Genomic DNA, 25,318 nt, shown 5'->3' on the forward strand with positions numbered 1-25,318 from the left:
GTCAAGTTACATCACTCTTTAAAGAGAACAATGGAAACCTAAGTGTCCCGCTTTGCAAATGACACATCCTTTTCCAAGTGACAGACTGACAGGCAAAACATTTGCTACTTTGTGTTTTATGAACCTCTAGTAGGAGATAAACTGGAGTCAAGCACTTGAATAATCTATCAAAATCTGCCTCAAATTGGGGAATTGGAGTTCCTTGATTTATGTCTATCTTGCAACAACAACAACAGAATTAGAATCCAATGAAACTTAAGGTGACACTATTATTTATGGGCTCTCCTTGTCCTGTGAACACTGGGGCAGTGAGAGAGTCACTTGTCAGTTTGGTGTCAAATTATCTCCAGGCATATAAGCTTTTATGGTTCAAATGCTAAATGAAATGTGAGTCTGATGTCTCTCTCTCTCTCTCTCAACTGGGTTCTAAAAAGTTTTTCTAAATAATCTGCTTACTAGCTAGGTAAATGCTACATAATAGTTGCTGGTGATGAGATTACTGTTTCTGTTTTATTACTTTCAGGATGATTTAGTTATATTCGAGTCCAGCTAAGACATCTAAAAAATATTTAACTCCCATCAATATCAAGCATATACAAAAGCTGATGCAAGTTGGGAATTTATGCTGGTGAAAAACTATGTATGTTGGATAGGCAAAAGACAAATCATTGAGTACTCAAAAAAAGAAATATTTAAACAACTTTAATTGTATGAGATGACATTTAAGCTGCTTTATTAGTAACAAGGCTTAGAGGTTACTCAGTACTATGGACTGAATTGTGTGTCTCCTCCAAATCCATATGTTGAAACTCTAACCCCTGCATGATTGTATTGGAGACCAGGCCTTTAAAAAGTGATTAAGCTTGGGACTCCTGGGTGTTTCATGGTTGAGCATCTTCCTTCGGCTCATGGCATGATCCTGGGGTCCTGAGATCGAGTCCCGCAGCAGCCTCCCATGGGTAGCCTGCTTCTCCTTCTGCCTATGTCTCTGCCTCCCTCTCTGTGTCTCTTATGAATAAATAAATAAATAATCTTAAAAAAATAGAAAGTAATTAAGCTTAAATGAGGTCATAAGAGCAGAACCCCAATCCCATAGAACTGTGTCATTCTAAGAAGGAGAGCCACCTGTGCTCTCTCTTCACCATGTGAAGACAGCAAGAAGCAGATGTCTGCAAGCCAGGAAGTGGGCTCTTTCCAGAACCCAACCACCATGGTCCTCTGATCTTAGACTGTGAGAAAATAAGTTTCTGTTATGTAAGCCACCCGACTTGTGGTGCTTTATCCTGGCAGCCCTTGCAGACCAAACATCAAGGGTTGATCAGGAATTTAAGAAATGATTATATCAAGAGGAAACTATCCTCACATAATCATCACACGGAAATGGTATCTGGAGACAAGGGAGTGAATGGGGGAAGCAGATGCATGTAAGTTGATGGAGACAATGGGAAGTTCCCAGTATTCAAGATGACCACACTTAAAAATCAGTAAATTTTTAAAAAAATTGTGTGGGCCAAAAAATTTGTCTGTAGCATTTTGGGACGGGAGGTGAAAGTTTCAACCCTTGGACTAGCCTCGGCCTGTTCTCTAAATATTCAAGAAGCATATTATTGATTTGGAGTTTTGGAGCAAGATTTTACATATACTTGACATTAAATTGTGATCTCTAACGACCAAACAAATTCTTTTTTTTTTTTTGATTGATATTGATACAGCAATGACTTATAGATGATATGGGATTTATATTTAAAATTTGCAACTACTAATTCATTCCATTTGGGTAGCTGGCCAAATCAAAATATTTTACATATTATACAATAGGTTATTATAATTTGCAAGTATAATGTAACCTTTCCCCCCATTCCCACTGGCATTTCTCTTGTTCTCTTTTAAGCCTTTCTAGAATGCTTAGGTAGTTGGCTTGAAAACTGTTGTTCTTTCCCAGATAAATAGCAGTCAGAATTTCTCCATGAGTGGCATTTTAGTTTTTCTGAGGGACATTTGGCCAATTACAGATCATTCAGGTGACTAATACTAAAATAAAGGCATTTTAAGAAATATTCAGTTGCTCTCCACCCCCCTCTAAATCATGTAGGGATTTGCTACTGAGATGTAGTTTTGGATCAACAACATTAGCCATCCTTCGGAGGTTGGTAGATATGCAGAATCCTAGGCCCCAGCCTTGGCCTACTGAATCCAAATCCACATTTTCACAAGATCCCCAGGTGACCTGTGTGCACATTACACCTTGAGAAGCATTGCTAGGGTATTCTAGACTGAGGTCAGAGGATGATGTTTCTATTGCAGAACTGCATGAAATCTAAAGCACAAAACTTTATGTCTTTGTCTTCTAAAACTTGTTGATATCTCAGAAGACATGAAGGTAGGATCCTCAAATGTTGATGTCTGCATAGTAATATACTAGAAAGATCCTTCGGCATAAACATAGAAATTCAGGGCTGGACTCCCAGACTTGCTATTTACTAACTTAGCATAAATAAAATTCTAAGCCTACATTTGTTAAGCCTTAATAATATCTACATTACGGGGTTTTGAAATCTCAAATGTAAAATGCATGTAAGTATAGAAAACATAACATTAAAAATAATTGTGGGTTGAAGAGAGCTTAGCTATAGGTGTGATTTGGTCAGGATCTGGCCAGAAAGTGCATAGAACATGCTAATGTCAAAACATGACCTATGGAAAACATCACCTGACCAGCTACCCAAATTCTTCCCTGACCATGGACTATATGAAACATAAATTATCGCTAAAAGGATCACTGGATCTGTGGTCAATTGGATAATGCATCTCTCACCAAGGCATTCAGATTTAATTAATTTAATTAAAATAAAATGGAGAAAAGGCTATTTGAAACAGGCTACCAAGTTCATGTTTGCTGTAAAGTAATTGGTTAGATCTGTAAGGGTTTTTGCACATGGACATAAACCAAAAGTTCTCAAAATTTAATGTGTTCAAGACTCACCTGAGGAGCTTGTTAAATAGAGATTTGTCTTTCCTCTCTAAATTGCCAGAGAATCTGATTCACTTGATCTAAGATATGGCAGGAATATGAATTTTTAACAAGCTTCACAGTTGATGTTGGTGCTAGTGATCTGCAAACTATTCTTTGTGAAAAGTTGTGTTAAGTCAATAAAATGCAAAGAAAGAGAACTTCCTAAGTTCATCAATATCAATCACAATAATAAAAACTTCAATCATCATAGTCTTTACTATAATAAAACTTCCTAAGTTCATCAATATCAATCACAATAATAAAAACTACAATCATTATTGTCTTTACAATACCTCGTTGTGATAAGTAATATGAGTATCTGTGTTTTACCAATAAAGAGACTGAAACCTTAGTTATTCCATTTAAGTGCATCCAGGTAGAAAAAGAACCAGCATTTGGATCCAGACCTGTGTGACTCAAGAGCACAAGCTATATATAAAGCACTATACTATTTTCAAAGACACCGGGTTCCCACCATCTCTCTACATAAAAGAAATGATCAATAATGCCTGGGTCCCCTTTGTAGAAGGGGTTTGGAGGATACATGAAATGAACTGAACTTCTCAGACATTTCCTCATTATTGGAGATTTCATTTGGGAATGGAGTTTGAGGGACAGAAGATCCGTAAGGTGTAGAGGAGAGGACAGGTTACATGAATGAATAATTCTAAATAACAGCCATATAATATTTTCTTGAATTCCATATACCAATTTAGAATGGCCTGCTCAGTAATCCTACCTGGATATCCCATGGGAACCTGTCATATTCCAGTCTGTCTTGAACCCATCAACTTTCTGCTTCTCCTCCTCAGGCCTATTTTATTTCAGTGGTTTCCTGTCTTAGTTAATTGCATTTCTATCTACCTGGATATCTAAATCAGAAAGCTGGAGTCATTCTTATCACTTGTTGCATTTCAGCATCTATATTAATCAGATACTTTGACCAATTGATGGCCTTTCCATATGCTTTTCTGATCTATCTGCTTTTCTCCATCCATAACAGTAGTGTTTAGTTCCGGCTTTGTAACTGGGTTGGGTTATTTTCTCAAGTGTCTGTAACCAATATCATGACACCTGTCTAGCCCAGCAGGATGGCAGTCATATTGGGCAGTCAAATTGATCTTTTAAAATGAACGTGTCTGTCCCATCCATGAGGAATTCCTTGTCTTCTATTGGAAAAAAAAATAAATATCTTAGCTGAGGAGGAAATATTTGTGCTTGTATATGTACAAAATCTCTCTGGAAGGGGGGGAAAAAAAAACAAAAAAACAAAACAAAACAAAAAAACATTGGTTGCCTGTAAGGAGAACTGGGTAGTTGATGCATCAGGCTGGGAGGAGACTTTCCACCCTATATCATTTTTGTAACTTTTAAACTTAGAACCATGTAAATGTGTCAAAAATTTTAAAAGGAAATAAAAATTCCTTAGCTGGGTGAAATAGCACAATGTCAGACATTTGCAAAAGAAATAAAAAAAGTACAATGAGAAAAAAAGGAAGAAAGAAAGGAAAGAAGAGAAAGTTTGGATAGGCAAGAAAAGAAAAATTTTGGTAAATGTATCTGAAGGCTGAGTATATTGCAGATTTTTTTTTTTTACTATTCAATGTTCTATAATAATAATTTAAAGATAAAAATAAATCCCCGACAGCCCGGGGTGGCTCAGGGGTTTAACGCCACCCTTGGCCCAGGGCTTGATCCTGGAGACCTGGGATTGAGTCCCACGTCGGGCTCCCTGCATGGAGCCTGCTTCTCCCTCTGCCTGTGTCTCTGTCTCTCTTGCTGTCTCTACTCTCTGTGTCTCTCATGAATAAATAAAATCTTTAAAAAAATAATTAAAAAAAATCAATCCCAAGCTTAGCCTACAAGGCAGGTCATGACCTATACTTTGCATGCCTTTCTATGAGCTGTCCCAGCCCCTCTCCAAGCTGTCTTACTTATGTTTCTCTGGACTAAATCCCTTTCTTTCTCATCCCCATGGCTTTGCATATGCCAATTCTTTTATTGGTAATGTTCTTGCCTTCCTTGCTTATCCCTCCCTATTCTTGGAACTTTAGCTCCACAGCCACCTCTGCAGAGAAGCCTTTCCTGGAGTCTTCCTCACTTCTTCCAACAAGAGCTATGCCCTCCCTTCTCTAAGCTCCCATGGTACTCAGCACTGACTTATTTTTTGGTTCTTACCACATTGTGGTAATTGGCACAACCCTTAGAAGCCAGCAACCAGGGCACCTCCTGTAGGCTCTGTACTTTACAGGGCTCTATGGGCCCTCCTCTTGTTACATCTTGTCCTAGATCTAGGAGTCTGTGGTAACAGCAAGGTGTGACCCCCTGGAAGTTTTTCTCTCTTATACTCCAGATTCTAGGACCTCTAATTTTTTTTCCCCAGACATTTCTTTCTCTGCTACCAGTGCTATAGTTACCAATATAAAGCCTCAAGGGGAACTTTTTGGTTTTCCAAAAAGCAGCAAGTAGTAATTTCAGGAAAAGTAAACTGCAGCTTAGATATACTAAAGCTATTTGAGAAAATATGGATTTTGTTGTTTCTGCTATTACTGTTTTATTTGTCTTCCTTCTATTTTATCTACAACAGAGAAGACTTTAGGAAAAATAAAATACTTGCCTTCAAGAGTAGGTGATGCCGGAGTGGGTCTGGAAGCTTGTACTGTTGGTAATGGAGGTGGTAAGGCTGGGCTTTGTCCTGTGCACACAATGTAGGAGTAGGCATTGAAAATAAAAAAGGATTAACAAATTTAATATCCATGACTAAAATAGCTAGATCTGTCCCCAACATGCATAATTCATAATCCAAAGTATAAATTCATATTATTATGCAATAAGAAAAGTGTTATTAGGTGAGATCTTTAAGCGGATACATACACAGGTTCCGTTATCTTCAGAACCATTTCTGAATATATTACTTTTCCTAGATGTATATACAATGTTAAATATATCTACTGGACTTCATTAAAGGAAAATCTACATGCAATCAAATAAAGCAATTTATTTTCAATATGCACTTTAAATTATGGAAACTAAAATCACAGAAGCTGAGAGGACTCCTAATATAGAGAAAAATCACCATTTTTTTTCATTTGACTAAAAATTCTCAAATGATATAATAGGGCAATAAAAGAAGGTTAAAATTCATGGGCCTTTTGATATTGAACAAGTACATTTTCTTCTGCCAAAATAAATGACCTGCAGTTAAGTAAATAATGGGCCAGAGGGAAAATATATTCAGTTTTATAGAGTCTTGAAAGGCTCCCTCAAGTCTCTGGGCTTATTATGAACTGTATAAAAACCCACAATCGTTTCTGAGTGCTTCCTTATCCCAAGTGATTTCTTTAATTAACCAAAACCATCCAGGCCATGAACTGTAAACATTAACTAACATATGATCCCATATGAAATGCTTGCAAAATGTTTTATCATTAATTTTCATTCCACAAATTTCTGCTGTGTGTTTCTTTTAAATTCAGGAATTGATGTGGGCATATGCACCTTCTAAAATCTCACTGACAACTAGATATTATCAACTGTCAGCAGACCTGCCTGCTTACTGGAAGCTTTCCTTTTTTAGAGTTTGTCAAAATTAGTTTGCTCTGGTGAATTGTGGATTAGCAAGCAGAGCAATTGAAGTGGCACACATATCACCCTCTGGGGTGGTGAGAAGGGAAGCATCCCAGACCCTCATGCCAAAGAGAAGTCTCTATTCATTATAGAATTTCCCTACAGTTGTTAAACTCACCCAGGTTCATTCTTGAGCATGTTTGAGTATGCATAAAAGCACATTGTCTCATAACATACAGGCCAAATACCTCGAAAAGTATCAATCCGTATTCTTATCAATTTTTTTCCTCCTGAGAGCAATATTCGATAGAAACATATTGCAACGTGCAAGTTCTTCTTTCAGTGTACACAGAAAAGATGAGGCTGGGAACTCTAAAAAAAGTTTGATCTCCTTTATTTTTCCCTAGCTAACATTTATATATTGTTTACTCTGTGCCTAGAGCAATCCCAATCAGTTTTTGAAATATTATGCTATTTAATCTTTGTAAGATCCTTAGGGTGTAGGTGTATTTTCACTTTACAGTTTGAAAACTAAAGTGACCAGGTTTTCAGGCCATTCAGCAACTAAGAAATGGAGCTGAATTTCCATGTAGGCTCCAGATTTGGGGTGCTTAAAGCCTCTTTAAAACTTCCTAGGGCCAGAAAAGGGTCTTTTACAAGGGAATCCATGACTGCCGGTGGAACTAACGCATGAAGCATCCACCCTGAACCCCGCCTTCTTTGTAAGTCAAAGGCACATATACTTGTAAATATCCATTCCCAAGTCTTGCTTGAGAGCTATTCTTGAAAAACTATTTCTAAGGTTGGTTGACATTTTGTAGCTCTTAAATCCAGGAAGAATCTAGATTTAGGGAGGAGTCCATTAAATGATTAAAGTTTAAAATCCAAGTGGCCATGAATATAAATTAATTGTTTCCAAATACTGAGGCTTTCAAAAATATCTTCATAGAATGGTTCCTGTTCAATCTAAGCCACTTTCTCCTTGTCATATACTTTCATGAACAGTGGTGATACAAAATCACAGTCCTTTATAGTCTCAATAAGCTTTTTAGAAATTTATTTCAAAATGAAATTCTTTCTAGGGAATTATTCATAATTTGCACTTGAAAATATTTTTAGATTTTCTGGGAGGAACTATGAAGTCATTATTTTATTTTAAAAACATTTCAATGTGCACTTATTATGTGTCAATACCAAAGACGTTAAGCCCCAGCCCTGCCTTCAAGAAGTTCTCAAATACTGACTAAAACAGATTTAGATCAATATAATAGATTGCTATAATAAAGTGTGATGATGAGAAATTTATTTATACAGAGGGGATGTTGCAGAGAGATCCCTGGAGGAGGTTAACTGTAACCTGCGTTTAAAGATGTAAAATGAGTTTGCCAAATAAAGAAATGGGAAGAAGGGATTCCACACAGAGAGAATCTGGCGAGAAAAAAAATTAATGGAGGCCAAAATTTGGAGGATTCCTAAAACAAAAAAACTGGCACAAAAAATATAATATCTAGTTTATATCAAATTCTCTAAGACGGTGACCAACTATATTATGCTTCCCAGAGTGGCTGACTGCACCATTGTGAGGCAATGGACACAGTGGGGAAGTAGGACCATAAGAAGAAGAGAAAGAAAATCCAGAAGTCTTCCTGCCTCCATAGTGACCGTTGTAAGTCACCCTGGCAAAGGAATTATTAGCTCAAAGCAAATTTATATTGTGGTAGGGAGCACCCAAACAAATCAGATATATCATCCTCGAGTATGACATGTGACTTAAAGAAAATTCTTCTTTTATGTCCAAATAATGTCAGAGAATATTCTTGAAATCAGAGACCATTTTATATATGAATAAGTACATTATATAATCAATAATGCTTATGTAATGTTATACTAATAATAGAATTTTATAGTTAAGAGGGCTGCTGAGTATAAAGACTGTATGTTTAGGGTCAAGTGGTAAGAGCTTCAGCTTCATCACTTACAATCTGGGAAAACTTGAAAATCCCATGAAATATTCAAGCCTCAGTTTAGGGCCTTCATGAAATGAGGAGAGTTTTTAGGGCTGTTATGGGGATTCAGCAATGCAGCATCTAACACAGTAAATACTCCAAATACTAATTTTTTCAATAATGAATTTACAATTTGTATCCCATCTAATTACACAAGAGGACTCGAAATAGACTTTGAAAGTACATAAACAAAGATATAACAACAGGTAAAATTAAACTTGACAGAAATAGCAGAACTCATTTACAGGGAAGAAGCTTATAATTTTATTAGGAATATATTCCTTTGCAATTCCTGAGGATTGTTACTTTCCGAAGGAACGATTTAGGTTGTTGAAATTTATGTTGGGACTCTAAAGGTGCCCTTTATTTTACAAGCTATTACCTGAAAATCCCTCTGACATTCAAACATAGTGAATTGGCTTTATTTTTTTTTTTCCTTGAGTGATTTGGGCTGGCTTATTTCCATAATACCTGAATGGCGTGTTTGTAAGCTGCCAATATTTTATTGTTCTGAGTTTTTTCTCACACGAATCAATTTGATTGTTTTTGGTTTAGCCAAATTCCACTGGGAATAGTAGGCAGTGTGCATTCCTTCTAATGATCTAAGTTACCAATGTTTTCTTTACACTGCTAGAAATGATGCATGGAATTACTTGAAATCTCAAGTCAAGTAGGAGGCTATGAGCTGAATTCAGATGATATAAAGTTAAAAACAATTCACTACACTAAAATTTAATTCATCTGGTTTTTTATCAAAGGAGATTCCATACAACATTTCTATACAACTAAAACCTACCGCCTACATCTTGAAACAAGTGTTGAGGATATGTTTTTCTCTAATGCCTGATAGAGATTTAATTCCTTAGGCCACTATTACATTCTCCTGGAGGTACTGAGTATGTCCAGAAAATTATAAACTCCTTGAAAAGCCTCTGTACTGCCAACAATGAGTAGTGATGGATTCTGGGATAGAGATGGTATCATTCTAGCAAGTGACCATTGAGTTAAATAAAATTCATTTACATTTTTAAAAAATTCATTTACATAATGTGTATAATAATTACAAATTCCAATCTCAGTCTATTCTTTCAGTTTCATAAAAATCAGTAGTGAATCTATGAGTACAGGAAGTGGGGAGATCTGAATTTAATAAGAAAATGATGGTCAAGTTTGTTAAAGCAATAACATTAGTTGTATGCATTGCACAAGGTTCCTAGGCTGAATGTTTTTATAACATGTAGAATAATATTTTTAAAGTTTGGAATTGAACAAATAGAAAAATTATGTATAGTTTTATATCTTAGACTGAGCCATGTGATTGTGCTAGTGTCCTTTATTAAAAGTAAGGACATTTTGCTCTCCAAGTTTCCTTACTGAGTGTCTTTCACTTGCCATGCACTTTTGAGAGAGGAGTAGAAGGAGTTCGAGTATCAACAATTCCTCCCTTTCCCATCCCATCTATTAAACAAAAATTTTAGATCCCTCATATAATAATCCTAGGTTTGTGAATTTGCCTCTGCAATGAGGACCTCACCAGTAGGAACCACCTGAAGAAGTTCAGGACTTCATATGAGATGGGTGGATCAAGGAGGTGTTTACTCCAGTATAGGCATCTCTATACCTGCCACTTATGAACTGTTAAATTCTACACAGCTACTTTGCATCCCTTATACATAATCTCATGGAGAGGGTACTCAGGAAACAGGCAATTATTCCTTAACATAGGTCTTAGTTGTTTCAAGGACTTAGAGAACAATAAATCTCTGCCCTAGCTGGCTTGTTGTAAGTGTTCATGGGCATATTAGTGCAAATGAAATCACTGAGGGACCACAGTGAAGACAAAGACCCTCTTGTTGTAGAGCTTATGTTAGAGATGGAGGGAGACAGGCTATCAACAAACAAGACAGATCATTTTTTAGCTCAGGAATGTAGGGACATCAAAACAGAGTGGTGAGGCAGACAATGCCTTGGGGAAAGAGATGGTGCTAAATTGGACAGAAAAGGAAGAGTAGGGCCACCATGAAGGAGGATTCCACTAACCTCTGAAGCTTTGTGCAAATTAGAAAAATGTGTCCATTCTGAGTGTGTGGAGTCCATGGTGGCAAGGTTTGACTAGGAAAACCCACTTAGTGCAGAATTAAGACTCAGCTCCTTCCTGGGCAGTTGCTGCTCCAATGCAGGGCATGTTGTCTCAGGGTGGAGGAATCAGAGTAAGGAGTCTGTGTAAGTACACAAACTGCACAAATGCAAGACATAGGAAGTGGCTCTACCTCTAAGGAAAACACACTAGAGCTCTGACTTGAATACAGCAGAGCAAACGTCAGAAAGATCTCTGACAAAAGGATTCTTGACATGGTAAAGCAATGCCAAAAGCCAAAGCTAGGGACCAGCCTGGCTTGTTTAAAGGTCATTGATGATGGAGAACAGAAACGAGCTCATATCAGAGTCTTCTAGGCTGTTCCAGCGAGTTTAGATTTGTCCTAAGGGCAGTGGTAAGCTTTTGTAGGGTTTGACCATGGCATGTAGGTTATGACAGGCAGCAAGAGACCAGGTGGAGACAACTGAAATAACCCAGGTGAAGAAGTGACGTGAACTTACACTAGGTGGACTGAGGTTCATCATTCATGCAATAAATATTTATGGAATGCCTACTTTCGTAGGATATGGAGTTGCAGCATAGAACAATAGAGACAAAATCACCCATGTCATGGTGCCGAGATTCTAGTGGATGGAGACAAAAAGTAGCAACTAAGTAAGTAAAATGGAAATAAGCATCCTATGAAAAATCTATCAAGAAAGAGTAATAAGGAAAGCTATTCGGAGTAATGGGTGGCATTTTTAAATATATGATCTATGAAAACCACAGAAGTTGTAGGTAAGTGGATGGAATCAGAGTACCTTTTGACATAAACCCAATAGGACTATTAAATGAATTTAATATAGAGAGTGAGGGAAAGAAATCCTTTGACTTGAGCTTCTGGGAACAAATGAGAACACTCAGATAAGGGCAAGGAATTTTCCATTTACCCAGCTAGGTGCCATTTATGGACTAACTGCTTAGTCATTGTTGTCACTTGGATTATATTGTTTTCAATTTTGCCAGAGGTCTTATGTAGAGGACACTGAAGTAGAAGCCATAATTCCTTTATTGGGTTATTCCAATAACATCTCATTGGCAAGTAATTTTCAAGTTTTTTTTTATGATTTTAGAAAAGTTTTAAGCAAATGGATTATTTAATATAAATTGGCTACACAACCCTACTATAAGGGTTTTAAAACACCAAAAGCTTCAACTTCTTAGATCAAAGAACCTCCTCCAGGCCAAAATGTTTCTACTGGAAAGGTTTCTTTCCATCCTGATAAAAAGCTTCCCTAATATTTCCATGTGTTATATATTTGCATATTCACTTTGATGGAAAGCATGGAATAGTAGCCAAATGCATATTTCATACATTCTTTTGATTAAAAATGATAAAGGTAATATTAGTGTTTTTCCTCTTCATCTCCAATTTATGAAGTAGAAAACTTTTCCATAGAGCAGTCAACTAAAGAAAGGAAATAAGATTGATTCAAGATCATATGGTTCTTTTATTTATCCTTATACCTTGATTATGACGTGATATCTGATGTTTGGGACCTAATAAAAACAGGGGCATAGAATCATGTTCATAGAGTCTTGGGGTGTAGGAGAGACCTTTGAAATCAACTATTCTAACACCCTGATTTTTCAGATTAAAAAAAAAATTGGTCCCTGGAAGGATAAATAGCTTAACAAAATCATGCATTGAGAGCAGATCCAATTTAAGATTAAGGTTTTTTTTTCCACTCCATTTTATTTTTCTGTTTATTTAATATCTATTTGGAAGGCCAAGACAAATGCCAATTATTTTATCTATTGTCATTAATGATTCATAACCCTTGAAAGATCTGTAAGTATTTACTTCAGACTATAAAGAGTTTTATCGTTTTCTTCAGTGATTATGCTTTGTTTAACCTTAATTAGATGCTGAATTGACCTCCAGTGGCCCATCAAAAAGGCTCACTACTTAAATCAATCTTTTTGTTATCTGACCTCATTTCCACAATTCTAGATAGACTTTCAAGTAAGAGGCTCAAAACTCTCAGTATTACGTTTCTTCGCTTTTCTTAGTTTCTTCTAGTTATCTGGACCGTATGTATTTCGAAACCACAGCAAATCATATTTGCACACAAAATCAAGCAAGGGACAGACAGTAAAGATGGAAGAAAGAGACAAATAGGTAAAAGTCAAAGCTGTGAGGGAAAGAGATTAATGAGGCAAGTTAGATGGACTGCAATCTCAATTAAAAGAAATAAAAATAAAAACTCAGAAAGCACTCATGCACTTAGAATACAAATATCCTACTTGCTATCTAATCATATATCTCTAGAATTGCAAATTCTTAATGATGAAACTTCCTAGAACCTGGCTTATTCTAGTAATTCCTCAAAACTTGGCCATTTTATCACCACCTTGTTTCTCTTCCATACAATCCCCTTACAGCTGCATATGCTCCCAGAGCACCTAGAATGCACTTTATCTTCTATTCTTCAATGCATTCGTTCATTTACAAGTTTGGGCTTTCCTTCCTTTTTTTTTTTTTTTTTTTTTAAGTCTTCACTAGACTATGAGCAACTTAAGGACAGAGTTTGGAACAATATATACTTGGGTAGGAGAATGAATAATTGAAGGAGAAAATGAATGATTAACTGAATAAGTGAATCAGTGAATGTTACTAAATGCTACTCTGTCAAACTGTTTCTAGAACATTTGCATATGAAAAGATAGAACTATAGTTTTTTTTAGTTCTTGATCACGTACAAAATACTTCCAACAAAATAATGAAATCTTACTGATTTATTTATTCATTTATTTATTCATTTTAAAATCATTTATACTTCCAGACCAAAGCATTTTCTTTCTGTGAGAATCTGTACCTATTGTATGAATGGAACAACAATCTTCCCATGAAAGTGAAACATTCAATGTGTTTAACCATGGTTACTGGGAAAATAGTGAGCTAAAGCCCAAAGATAAGGAAATGTAGCTTCACTAAGTAGTTTAATCAAGTTATAACACTTGCAATATATTCTGAGTATCTACAGGTCTCCTCAAGTGGACAGAAGACTATTTAGATTATTCACTGAGGTATTTTTCAGCCCAAACAATTCCACACCTATAGATTTAACTTGAATAGTGTTTTAGTGCCAAACATTGAAATCTAAAGAAGTTGAACAACTTGTTAAATTCACCTGAGTGACTTATAAGTAGGATTTATATATGCAGATTGTCAGTGCTGCTCTTTGCACAGTAGCATGTTGTCTTTGTGTTTTTCATTTATTTTAGAAATAGCATAAAGAGACAAGTAATGAACAAATGTATAACAAATTTAGAATAATCAGCACTAAACAATTTCAATTAATTACAGGTAATCATTATATTGTTATATTATGCTTTAGAACTCTATAGTCAATGATATCATTTTATAATAATTTAAAAGACAGATCCTAAATGCAGTGCTCGGTATTATAACAAAGTGATATTATTAATGGACATTTTAAACCTTGTTCCATTGGAAGATAACTAAAAATACAAATAATGCATTGGTTATGTTAATTCAATATTCAACTTTATAATGAATTCAAATTAGGTCTCTGAGATGTTGTTTTCCAGTGTCAAAAATATCTAATATGCTTTACCAAAATGGAGATGCCTGCTTTCTAAGGTGTTGAGTAGTCAGAGAAGCTGTAGGATAAAAATGGCTCATCTTATTAGAAATCAGCTTTTGCAGTATTATTTATAATAGCCAACATATGAAAACCACTCAACTATCCATCAGCAGATGAATGGATAAGGAATTGGAATCTATCTATCTATCACCTATAGAAAAAGAGAGAAGGGAACATTATTTAGCCATAAAAAGAAGAAAATTTTGCCATTTGCAGCCATAGGGATCGACCTTGAGGGTAATATGCTAAGTGGAATAAGCCAGTCAGAGAAAGACAAATATCATATGATCTCCCATGTGGAATTTAACATTATAGAACTCATAGATGCAGAGTTGGTGGTTGCCAGAGGTGGAAGGGGGCGGGGGGAAGAGTGGGTGAAATGAGTGAAGATAGGCTAAAGGTACAAATTTCCAATTATAAGTCCTGGGAATGTAATGTACAGCAAGGTGACTATAGTATTGTTTGTAAATTGCTAAGAGATTAGATCTCAAGAGTTTTCATCATAAGAAAAAGAATCGTAACTATGTGAGATAATGGATGTTAACTTACTGTGGTAATTGTTTCACAATATATACATATAGCAAATCATCATATTGTATACCTAAAACTAATATGATGTCAATTATCTCAGTAAAACTGAAAATAATTAAAGGAATCTAAATAGACTCTATGCTTTAGTTAATTTTTAAAAAAGAAATCGACTTTTTTCCCCTGGCAAATATTTAAAATGTTGTACTTATGTATGGATGTTAAGTACATAGTTGAGTAGAACTAAAAATGTATAGTTTTCAAGATTTTGTCATTTATCTTTAACTCAAAATCAAAATTTTGAGTTAAGATCAAATTGAGTCAAAATCTCGAGTTTCACTTATATCCCTCTTCATGCCCTTCCTCCCTCACACATTAACATACTAACAAATAATAGGCTATCATTCATTTAACTTAATTGACCATTGTTTTTGATGCAAAATAATCAGTTCTAAAAAGGTTGTTGTTTACCAGCCAGGTAATTAACATAGCATATATCTAAATATGAGTACATTTAATGTGTCATAAATCTCAAGTCAAAATGTAATAGTTCAGGCTTTATAGTCAGTATTACTTTTCAGAGATCCAACACACTACACAGATTTACTCAAAGACGGAAAATCAAGCCACACCAAATCATTGATCACTGGGATTGTGAGTAACCAGGAAGGTGAGGAAATAAGAGAAAGGATGGCTCCCAAGACAAAATTATTATGTTTACAGATTGTACTAAAATAATTTACAAGTAGAATAACAAATTCACTCCTTAAGAGATAGGAGGCTTGACATTTTTGTAAACTATCTAAACATGAAGAACAAATAATGGCTCCTTCTGCCTCCTATCTTTCTGGTTGTTTGACTTTAGATTTTACCAAAGAGGTTATTGACAGAGAGCAGCTGGCACAGTTGATTGCTAAATCAATTCCTAACCTGTTCGAATCTGTTGTTTTCATTCTCAGTAACTTCAGGACCCACCAACAACCTTAGAGATAAATTTATTCTATGCTCTCCTCCATCTCAACCTGCTTCCACTCTAACCATTAAGAATAAAATAAGCTTAAAAATCTAATCGTGGAGTTAGGTGATATTTTATGAGGCCTATGGCCAGTTTAGAATCCCAGGAAATTTAAAAGTAAACCATATCCAAGATTCCTTCAGGATTTTGGTGACAAGACACTTGCTTGTCACCATTTGCTCTTAGGTATGAAGTCCCGGTCCCCAGATTCCTTTCACTGACCAACCAACAAAGACATCTGAAAGTTACCAGCAGATTGCCTGCTTTCTTTGGCAGTTGTATTGACAACATTTGGAGTGTGTGTCAAATTTGCATTGTATGAGAAAAAAAGATTGTTTTTCTTAAATCATACCACTTACAAAACAGAATGAAGAAAAAAAAAGAAAGAAAACCTAAGAGGTAGTGACCCCCTTTAAAAAAATATATTTTCTCTCTTTTGTTAGAGACAATATCCAGCCATCCAGATAAACTCCAAAACTTCTTCTTGGTTCAATTCCCTAATCTATGAGATGGAGTTCCTAGGTTTTGATAAGAACTTCATCAATGAGATGATCCATGTCCACAGTTGAGCACAGCACCTGGCCTGGCATTCCATTAGGACTTGGTAAGTGGTAAATCTTTCCATTGTCTTCATCAATGCTGTCATCATCACCTGGGATCATCCTCAAAAATCCTTAAAGGGTAAATAGCTGCAAAAAAATATGTGTCTGACTGAGCTTTCCTTCAGCTCCAGGAAAGTCACTTTAACTAAGATTCTCTGTGACTTTCCTTTCTCCTTACCTCAAATGCAGAGACATACTTTTTTAAGCTATAGCATGGCATTTGAAAAAAACAGTGCAGCTTCTCCTCTACACAAGGATCACATCCATATAAAATAAAATCAATTTGGCACTTTTCAACCACCCTGTTTAGCTATTTCCACACCACACAGGACTTGGCAAAGGGAAAGGATGTTGCAACTGTCCTATCCTTTCTTTCCACTTGTGAGAAAATTTCTTTTCTTTTCCTTTTTTTTTTTTTTGTTTAATTGTCTCTGACACATGCAAATATTCCATGTTCACAAGCAATTTGAAGAGATATGAAAAGCCTAAGGACGAATCATAGAGCCAATTAAAAAGAGACCTTCTGGTTTTGGAATTTATCTCAGGAGGAGACAAAGGATTTGTCATTTTGTTTTAGCAGAGAATTTTCTACCAGGTGCTTTAAAAAAGATGATAAAATTCCACACCTTTTCAACTACAGGCATATAACATAAACTGAAATATTTCAATACTTGCACTTGATAGATAAAGGATAAATGGTAACATGTTAATAATTACTGTTTAATAGGCTTAACACCACAATTAAATTCACAAATATGTTCTCCCTTGAATGACACATTTGGAAGCCATCCAACTTCTCTTCCTGTTTTAAATTGTGTATAATTGATACTATTTTGTCATTTAAAACAATACACACTGCTTATCCAGTGTCTGCCAGCAGGCTATTTATAATTATACAAGAAAAAAATATTCCTCCGGGAGAAAATCATCATTAATACAATCCCATCATAAATAATAGAAAATGGAAACTGTTTACATCTTATGCAACTGTTTTATAAAAGAGTATTAAATCATCAGGTTGTTTTTTACAGGATGTTTCAATATGACAATATTGGTTCTTTTTCTCTATTTTCCCTCACTTTCTATATGAGATTCTAATTTTTACAAACAAGTTTTAGCCACTAAATACACACTTGTTACCTAAACACTATGGATGATTACTATAGAAAGTGATTTGTAGGTGATGGTTTTTCTTTCAGGAAAACTGCATGCCAACCAGGAAGCAGAAATATTGAATAAAATAGAGTAGTGGGAATTTAAGAGATGTAATATAAACAATTAAGTGTGAATGACAAAAGATAGGCACTTAAGTATAATGGGGTCTAATTTGAAAGGATGTACAATGATGCAGATGACATTCATATGATATAACTTTATTCAGTTTTTCCTCTGTATTGATTTCTCACTTGGTATTGTTAATTAATATAGAGTACATGTACTTCATCTTATGATTATTCTGCTCCCCTTAGAGTGAAAAACTTGACTACCTAAATAAAAATAAGTAATAAATTCGTTGTAAGCAATTAATAGCAATCACAATGAGGCTGAAGGTACGCATTGAAAAAATACCAGGACCACACCTTTATGAAGCCTATCCTAAGCTCTATGGCCCTCCCCTCTTTAGACATTTCTTGTGAGTGTAACCTGCAAATATGATTTAGAACTTGATTAGTATCTTTTCCCATTTTCCTCCCCTACCTGTTTTACACTGTTCATTGCTTTCCTTATAATAATCTGAGTAGCTTGTTGTCTCCTTCTGCTTTGAAACTCATGTTATGACCACTAGTATTGAGTATATACTATGGATTTAGTAACTCTTGGGAGACTGATTAATAGAATGAGCATATTAACTGGGATGTTGATGAGTATATAAATAGGCAAAATATATTCTCTTCAAACGTGGTATAAGTATTACTACCATCTGGTAAGAATGGTACTATTTTGTCTTAAGCTAGACTATTTCAGAAAACCAAAATGTAAAATACCGCTAGAAGAGCGGTCATAGAATTGACCAAAAAATGCTGAGCAAGCATTGAGCATCAAAATGTTGAAATTGGTAACATTTATGTGAATATTGCAAAATTAGTCATTGTCTTCATCTTGCACAAACATCCTGGCACAGGGAAAAACGGCCATGGATGAGGAATCATCTACATGTCTCTGAAAGCAGTCATAGCAAACTGCTTAGTTCACAATTAGTTCTATCAAAATAGCTATGGGGCATACTTATTATTTTCATGTTTAAATTAAATCCTGCTTAAGAAAAGTGGTAAGAACTATATATTTACTTGAATGTTTAGAAAGTCACGGATTCTCTATTCTTTGTCTACAGGGCCACCCAAATGAACCTTGGAATAGCAGGAGGGGAATATATTCACGTAATTACTGGAATGCTTTTTTAATCTGCACTCTTGCATATGAACTGACAGATAAGATTATTATAAGACATGACACATTAATAAATAACACCTAATTAGTTTGATAATTCTTTGATTAAGCCTTAATTTTCCTTGCTTTTCATGCAGCAATTCAAATGACTCCGTATTATTTGTTCCTTTTTCAGACTATTTTAGAACATGCTTTGAATAGTCTCAGTAGGTTACCTGAGGAGGAATTTATTTTTGTCTGACAACAAGTCCGTGCCATTAACAGTGACAAGGCTAGACCAAAACGATACTTGAATCAAAGTTTCCTCACTGCAAAGATACTCCTCTAAAATCTAGCACCACTTTCAAAAGGGTAGGAAGCATGTGAAAAGAATGACACAAGCCTTTGTTTTGTTCTCTTTAAATGGACACAGAGAAGTGAAGTCATCGAACTCGGTATTATGAGGACATCAGTCTTTTTATTTACTAGCTTTCTCCCCAAACCTGCAGCCTCTTCATCACAACGAGGCTGCTTGAGAGAGAACAGCAGCTTTAGAGGAATCACAGCCACTCAGAAGTGCTCGGATCTACTTCTGTGTATATACCGGCTATTTATAGTGATGGGAATGTTTTGTGGATGGATTGTGACAAATAAGAAAATCTAATACATTTACCTTGAACATCGCCCACCTTCAGATAATCAGAATCAACCCTCACGGGGATATGCCAAGTCCAGGAACTATGCACACCTGTGATTAAGCATAGGATTTCTCCCCTTTGCTTCACCACTTCGTTTTAATGCTTTATGCGGCCTACATTTTACAGACGCATGTCGCAAACCAGTCTTTGTTAATTCTGAGCCTCTGTCTCTAGAGATACCACCAATAACTCCCTTAAGAATCTTTATGCGGGGCCTATTTGCAATGCTCAGAAGCCTGTCATCTTCTTAAATAACAAGATTATTTCTACGAATGAGTAAAGAGGGCTGCTCTGGGATGATCATCAAAAATTTTTTTCATTGAGATAAATATTAGGCATCATGAATTTAATTCAATAAACGTACCATGGATTTGGCAAAACATAAGCCAGGAGGGATTTAAAAGCAAATGTTTCTTAAAGGTATGTCCAAGGCATAAAACAAAGACTTGCTAGGGAGAGAATGGTAATCATACACGATCATTAAATCAGAAAGACACAGGGTGGGGTGAGAGGAAAAGCACAATTTTGCTGTATTTGGACACAATCACCAGCCCCACCACCACTATAGACATACGTGGTGCTTATGCTTGTCATAGTCAAGCAGTCTTTCCAGTGTGTGTGTGTGTGTTCATGACTGAATCCGCATGTCAACTCTAAAAAGTTATGTCTATGATCCCACTTTAAAGGATAAGTAAGCACCATGCGTATTTGTTCACTGTTGTATCCCTAGATCTGGCATAGGACCTAGAACTTACCTAAAATACGCTTCATTCAAACTCATTCTATGTATTTAATGTAAGATTTTTCATATGATCCTCAATATCACAGTGTGGATTATGTATTTTTGTTCACTTTATGTAGGGGGTAGGACCAAGGCTGGAAGACAGCAGATGGCTACAGTGGGCAAAATCTGTGTTACAGATGATTTGTTGCTGTGGATCGGAAAAAAACGTTTTCCTCTCCCTAACACAATTCTGCTGGTAATAACTCACCGATACGTGCTCAATGATCAAAGAAGAGCCCACACGCGGAGAGCCGGGGACCCGTAAAAGCGCTTTGACCCTTTGCAAATGTGTTTTGTCACAACCTTATCAGCCTCCTTTGACGGAGGAGGAAATGAAGGCTGAAAGAGATTGGTTAATTTGACTAAGTCCTATTTCAAGCAAGTGGCAGGGCCTAGAATGGAAACCGTGCTTTCTGGCTGTGGAGTCTATGCCTAACCACCTGATTTCACCACCTGAGATGTCTGTGTGTGGCTACCACTGAAGATCAAAGAAAAGTTGTGCAAAACAACAAAACTTAGCCAGAGAAGGAAAGGAAATCATTGCTTCTTTCTAGATGATGGCTCAGTGGCTCAGTTCCAGCACTTTTTTTGTTTTTACTACACTATGTTTTTAATAGTCACACATATTTCACCCTCCTCATTTATCTCTTAACTTCATTTGAGTTTCTACCACCTGTGTGAACTTTGATTGTCAAAACAGTTTGTAGCATTTTGAGTTGCAACACTAATTTCGTAAGTTACTTGCACACAGTCCCCATGACCACCTATATGAACAACGGCCTAGTAAATTTGTCCTTTCTTCCTTTAAAGCCATGTTTTTGGTTTATCAGCTTTTGCAATATTTCATAAACTTTACCCCGTTTTTCAATCCTTTAAATCTCTATCTGATCACACTCTCTGAAACACTGGTTTCACGTCATTGTTCTGCTTGAAATGTTTCAAAGACCCTCTTCCGCTCCAAGTTTCAGCTTGGCCTGATTGACCGAGCAGCTGTAATGTCACCACAAACTTATCCACTTCTTACTTTGCTGATGTTTTCTAGTCATAACTTAGCTTGCTGTTAATCTGATCCCCTCGTCGTTGTACAAACACATCAATTTCACACACACTGCCATGTCACGTCCCTGTTCATTTTCTCTTCCATTCATATACAAAGCAAGGCCTGTGTATTCCTTCACGCTGCATCAAATACTAATAATCCATCCTTCAAGTTCTAGATGTCTTTATCTCCCCTGGCATCAGGAACCACAGATGTCTCTCTGAAACTTGTAACAATTAATATCAGTATTATGCTCAATCTGTCTCCCAACTTTAACCTTTTCCTACCATTTATTAGTTCCTTTTTCTCTTTCAAATACTCATCCATTCCACTGGTTAAAGTTAGAGATCTTCCTTTAGCATTCTTACATCCCCTACTGTGCTTGGTTGGGGACTGCAGATCATGAAGAAGGTATTCAGTATCTGTATGCCGACTTCTTTAACTCTTTTGGCAACCTCATTTCCACCATTGACCTCTCCCTGAAACTCCACACTTGGTTGTCTAACTGCAGATGACTTCAGAAGTTGTTATGAGAATTTAATGAGTAAAGTGTGTGAAAGTACCTGGTATGAGCCTTGGTATTTAGCAGGTGCTTGACAAACGATGTTTGGAGGGGAATCTCGCACATGTTCCCCTTTTGCAGCTGAATAGCAACTGTGGCTTTAAGAACAGAAAAGGTATCCAAATCTCCTATGTCTCCAGCCCTGCCCACTCCTGTGACTTTTGACCCACTCTCCTCCTTTAGCCCCTATTTGGGGTTTTTTGTTGGTTGGTTGGTTGATTTGGTTTAGTTTTTCAGGTCAACAATCTCTGAAAAATCTTACTTTCCTCTCCTTTGGTATTTGTGATAATAAATCCCATGATTCTACTGCTGTGATATCTCTAAAATCATCTTTATCCTCTTTATTACATCTCCCAAGATCAATCTTAACTTCCTCTCCTTAGACATATCTCAACTGGTCTTTCCAATTTCATTCCCTCCAAACCTTCTTGCACAAATGTTTCCAAGTCTGTTTCTCTTTCTAGGTTCCCTGAGTGTCAATCGGAGTGAGCCACTTGTAGTTGTGCATCTATACCTAAAAAAGCAGGGAGCTTTGGGCTTTAGAATTAGTCAGGCTGGGTTTGAATCCCCTGTGTTTGACTTGGACAAAACACTTACTTGGACAAAACACTTAAATTCTCTCTACCTCAATTCTCTGTTCTATAAAACAAGGTTGATGATAACACTCTTCCCAAGTTTTACAAGGATTAAATAAGATTATTTTAAGAAACTAGCAGAGAATAAATACTCACCAGCTGGTAGTCACAAAAGAACATTGCAAGATAGTGTGATTCTGTGCCTTAAGTGTTATCCCTTCAGCCTTTATATCTTTATCCTTAAATTCATATAGACATAGTCTACCAATGTCTCAAAACACATTTCCATTTTTCTTCTTCCATAGGATCTTCTCTGATTTTTCACACCAAAAGCATTATCTTTTTTGCAGTAAATTTCCATAGTAAAAGAGAAAGGAAAAACATGTGGGGAGAGAACATGGGCATGTAGTTTCTCATTTCATCATTTTAAAAACCTTAAGAAATACATTTTAATAAAAAACTGAGACTGAAAAAAAATTAGCAGAAGAAAAGTATTTAAATCCTGGCTTGTGTGACCTTCACATTTATGTTCTCGCTATTGATTTTCAGTGTGCCTATCAGAGTCTATTGAAGCTAATCTTAGTTTTTTTTTTTTTTTTTAATCTTAGTTTTTGAGGTTTGGCTTGGTTTGGTTTTGAGCAATTATAACTACTTGTAGAGACTGACTTGTCTTATTTTTTCTTATAGGTTTTCCAAGGAGCAAAGAAAAATATTACTTACTTTTTAAATAGAATAAAATTATAAATTAAACGTAGTTTTTTTATAAATAAAATTATAAAATCATTTAAAAATTCATTATAACTTGTAATTACCATGTAGCACCATTGGACAATTTTGGAAATCCAGGACACATGATGGAATCTATATTATACTGTTTTTTTCCCCTATCTTGAACATTTCAATCTCATCAACTTAGGAATTATTTCATTATTACTCATCAATTATTCCTAACAATGCTAAAAATGACTAAAATAATAAGAAAAATAGAAAAATGATGCAGTTGCTTGGAAGGATGATGCAACTGCAAAATAAGCCATCATTATCTCATCATTATTCAGCTTCCCTGCTGTGACTAAAGTAGTGCATCATCATTTGAGAAGGTATAAAAGAAGTCTGGAAACATTTGTATGGTCTACTTTTAGTTTCTTTGAACACAGTTTAGAATTTAGAAGTTCTATTTTTCATCTATAGCTGCAAAGAGAAGAAAATCAACCAAAGAAGGTATTTCAGTTACTAAAATCAGGAGATGAATGCAAAAAAGAGAGATAACAGTATGCTAAACTTTAATGATTAGGGTGAAATTGAAATTGATCATTCAAATGAAATCTCAGACCATGAATTTTCAGATAGCAATGAATTTTCTCAAAAATCATCGAGTGAGGGGATCCCTAGTGGCTCACTGGTTTAGCACCTGACTTCAGCCCAGGGCCTGATCCTGGAGTCCCAGGATCGAGTCCTGCATCAGGTTCCCTGCATGGAGACTGCTCCTCCCTCTGCCTGTGTCTCTGCCTCTCTCTTTCTGTGTGTCTCATGAATAAATAAATAAAATCTTAAAAAAAAAAATCAGTGAGTGAATAATTCATTTCAAAGGACAAAAAGGAAATATAGTATTCTCATTCAGTTAGTCCTTCAACCATGACCTTATCACTCAATATTTTGTGCAAGAATCTAGTCTGTCTCATTTTGTTAGAAGGGTATGTTACAGTACTTTTTCACCTTTTATAAAATCTATGTGTGAAAATTTGTAGTTTTTAAGTGCACAAATGCTAAAGAAAGATAAAAGCAGGTATCAGAATGAAATCAATAATGTATAAATTAAAAAATCATTGGATTTATCATTTTAAATAATGTTTATAAAGCTAAAAAATGTCTCACAGTGATGGGATGGAGATGACATTGTCTTCTCAATGAAATTATGAACCTCAAAGATTTCAAAAATTTGCTGCATTTTTGAAATATAAATTCTAAAAGAACCAGAAGTAATACTGTGCTAGAACCTATTAGAGATGTGTTTGAAATCTGGAATTAGTATCTATTAGATGCATATATGACATGTTTATGCATGATAAATAGATGTGCAGTTAGTTCATTTTGAAGATGTTTCCAATTTGGAGTATATATACATTCAAAATCAGAAAACTGATTAAATAAACTTTTAGCTTTGCTGTATTTACATTTTTATCACAATTTTCAATATCCCTTTATCCTTACTTCTATGACCCATTTTTTAAAATGATTCAAAATATTAAAAAACATTGAGAGGTCCAAGTGGTAAGTGGAGATAACTATTGTTTGTTCTTAGTATATTGAGATGAGCATGTACACTTTCTAAACCTCTATTGCACTTATTAACTTATCCTTGGTTATAAAGTTATTTATGCTATGTCTTATCTCTTTTCTAGGCTATCAGCTTGCTAAGGGGATTCAACAAATATTTATTGAGTTAACATCAAAACTCCCAAAGCTTTTATTTTGTGAAGATAATTAGATGTTCAAACTACAGTAAGTATGTTTTTATGGAACAGTACTTTTTTAGAGAAAAGTAAAGTAAGGCTGACTCTTACCTAGTCTTTTCCATTACAGCCAATTGAGCTCTGAAATACATTAGATTAAACCGTTAAATAACAGTGACTATAATGCAATTACATTTGACCTCTTCTCAGCAGGATCAAACCAAAAATGCAGTTAGGCACAACTAAAGTTCAAGAAAAGGATCTTAATAAAATAGGAGTACTAACTTATTCCTTGAGGCTCTTTCTAGCTGTGGACTTAAAACCCATAGAATTGGAATACGAGCTGTCAAAGAATACCTTA

The 25,318-nt window shown here is 35.6% G+C and overlaps 1 protein-coding gene and 1 long non-coding RNA gene across 29 annotated transcripts in view; one reads left to right on the forward strand and one right to left on the reverse strand.

The window, feature by feature from the left end:
• TRDN (triadin) overlaps positions 1 to 25,318 on the reverse strand; it is a 361,517-nt gene that overhangs the window by 209,118 nt on the left and 127,081 nt on the right. For 19 of the 20 annotated variants that reach the window (XM_077902099.1, XM_077902108.1, XM_077902007.1 and 16 more), the window contains one exon: positions 5,631 to 5,708. In XM_077902099.1, coding sequence (XP_077758225.1) covers positions 5,631 to 5,708 — 78 coding nt within the window. Of the gene's footprint in view, positions 1 to 687; positions 1,009 to 5,630; positions 5,709 to 25,318 lie in introns of those variants that run through there. The other variant, XM_077902144.1, reaches the window with a different exon arrangement.
• Positions 1 to 25,318, forward strand: part of LOC144316345 (uncharacterized) — a 46,137-nt gene that overhangs the window by 12,216 nt on the left and 8,603 nt on the right. For 3 of the 9 annotated variants that reach the window (XR_013382248.1, XR_013382265.1, XR_013382270.1), the window contains exons 2-6: positions 8,141 to 8,246; positions 16,321 to 16,481; positions 18,812 to 18,857; positions 20,406 to 23,725; positions 24,907 to 25,006. This is a non-coding gene — a long non-coding RNA (uncharacterized LOC144316345). Of the gene's footprint in view, positions 1 to 8,140; positions 8,247 to 11,246; positions 11,339 to 16,320; positions 16,482 to 18,811; positions 18,858 to 19,042; positions 19,965 to 20,405; positions 23,726 to 24,906; positions 25,007 to 25,318 lie in introns of all 9 variants that reach the window. The other 6 variants (XR_013382256.1, XR_013382273.1, XR_013382281.1 and 3 more) reach the window with 5 other exon arrangements.

The sequence above is a fragment of the Canis aureus genome, chromosome 1 (assembly GCF_053574225.1).
Source record: "Canis aureus isolate CA01 chromosome 1, VMU_Caureus_v.1.0, whole genome shotgun sequence".
NCBI classification, from domain to species: Eukaryota; Metazoa; Chordata; class Mammalia; order Carnivora; family Canidae; genus Canis; species Canis aureus.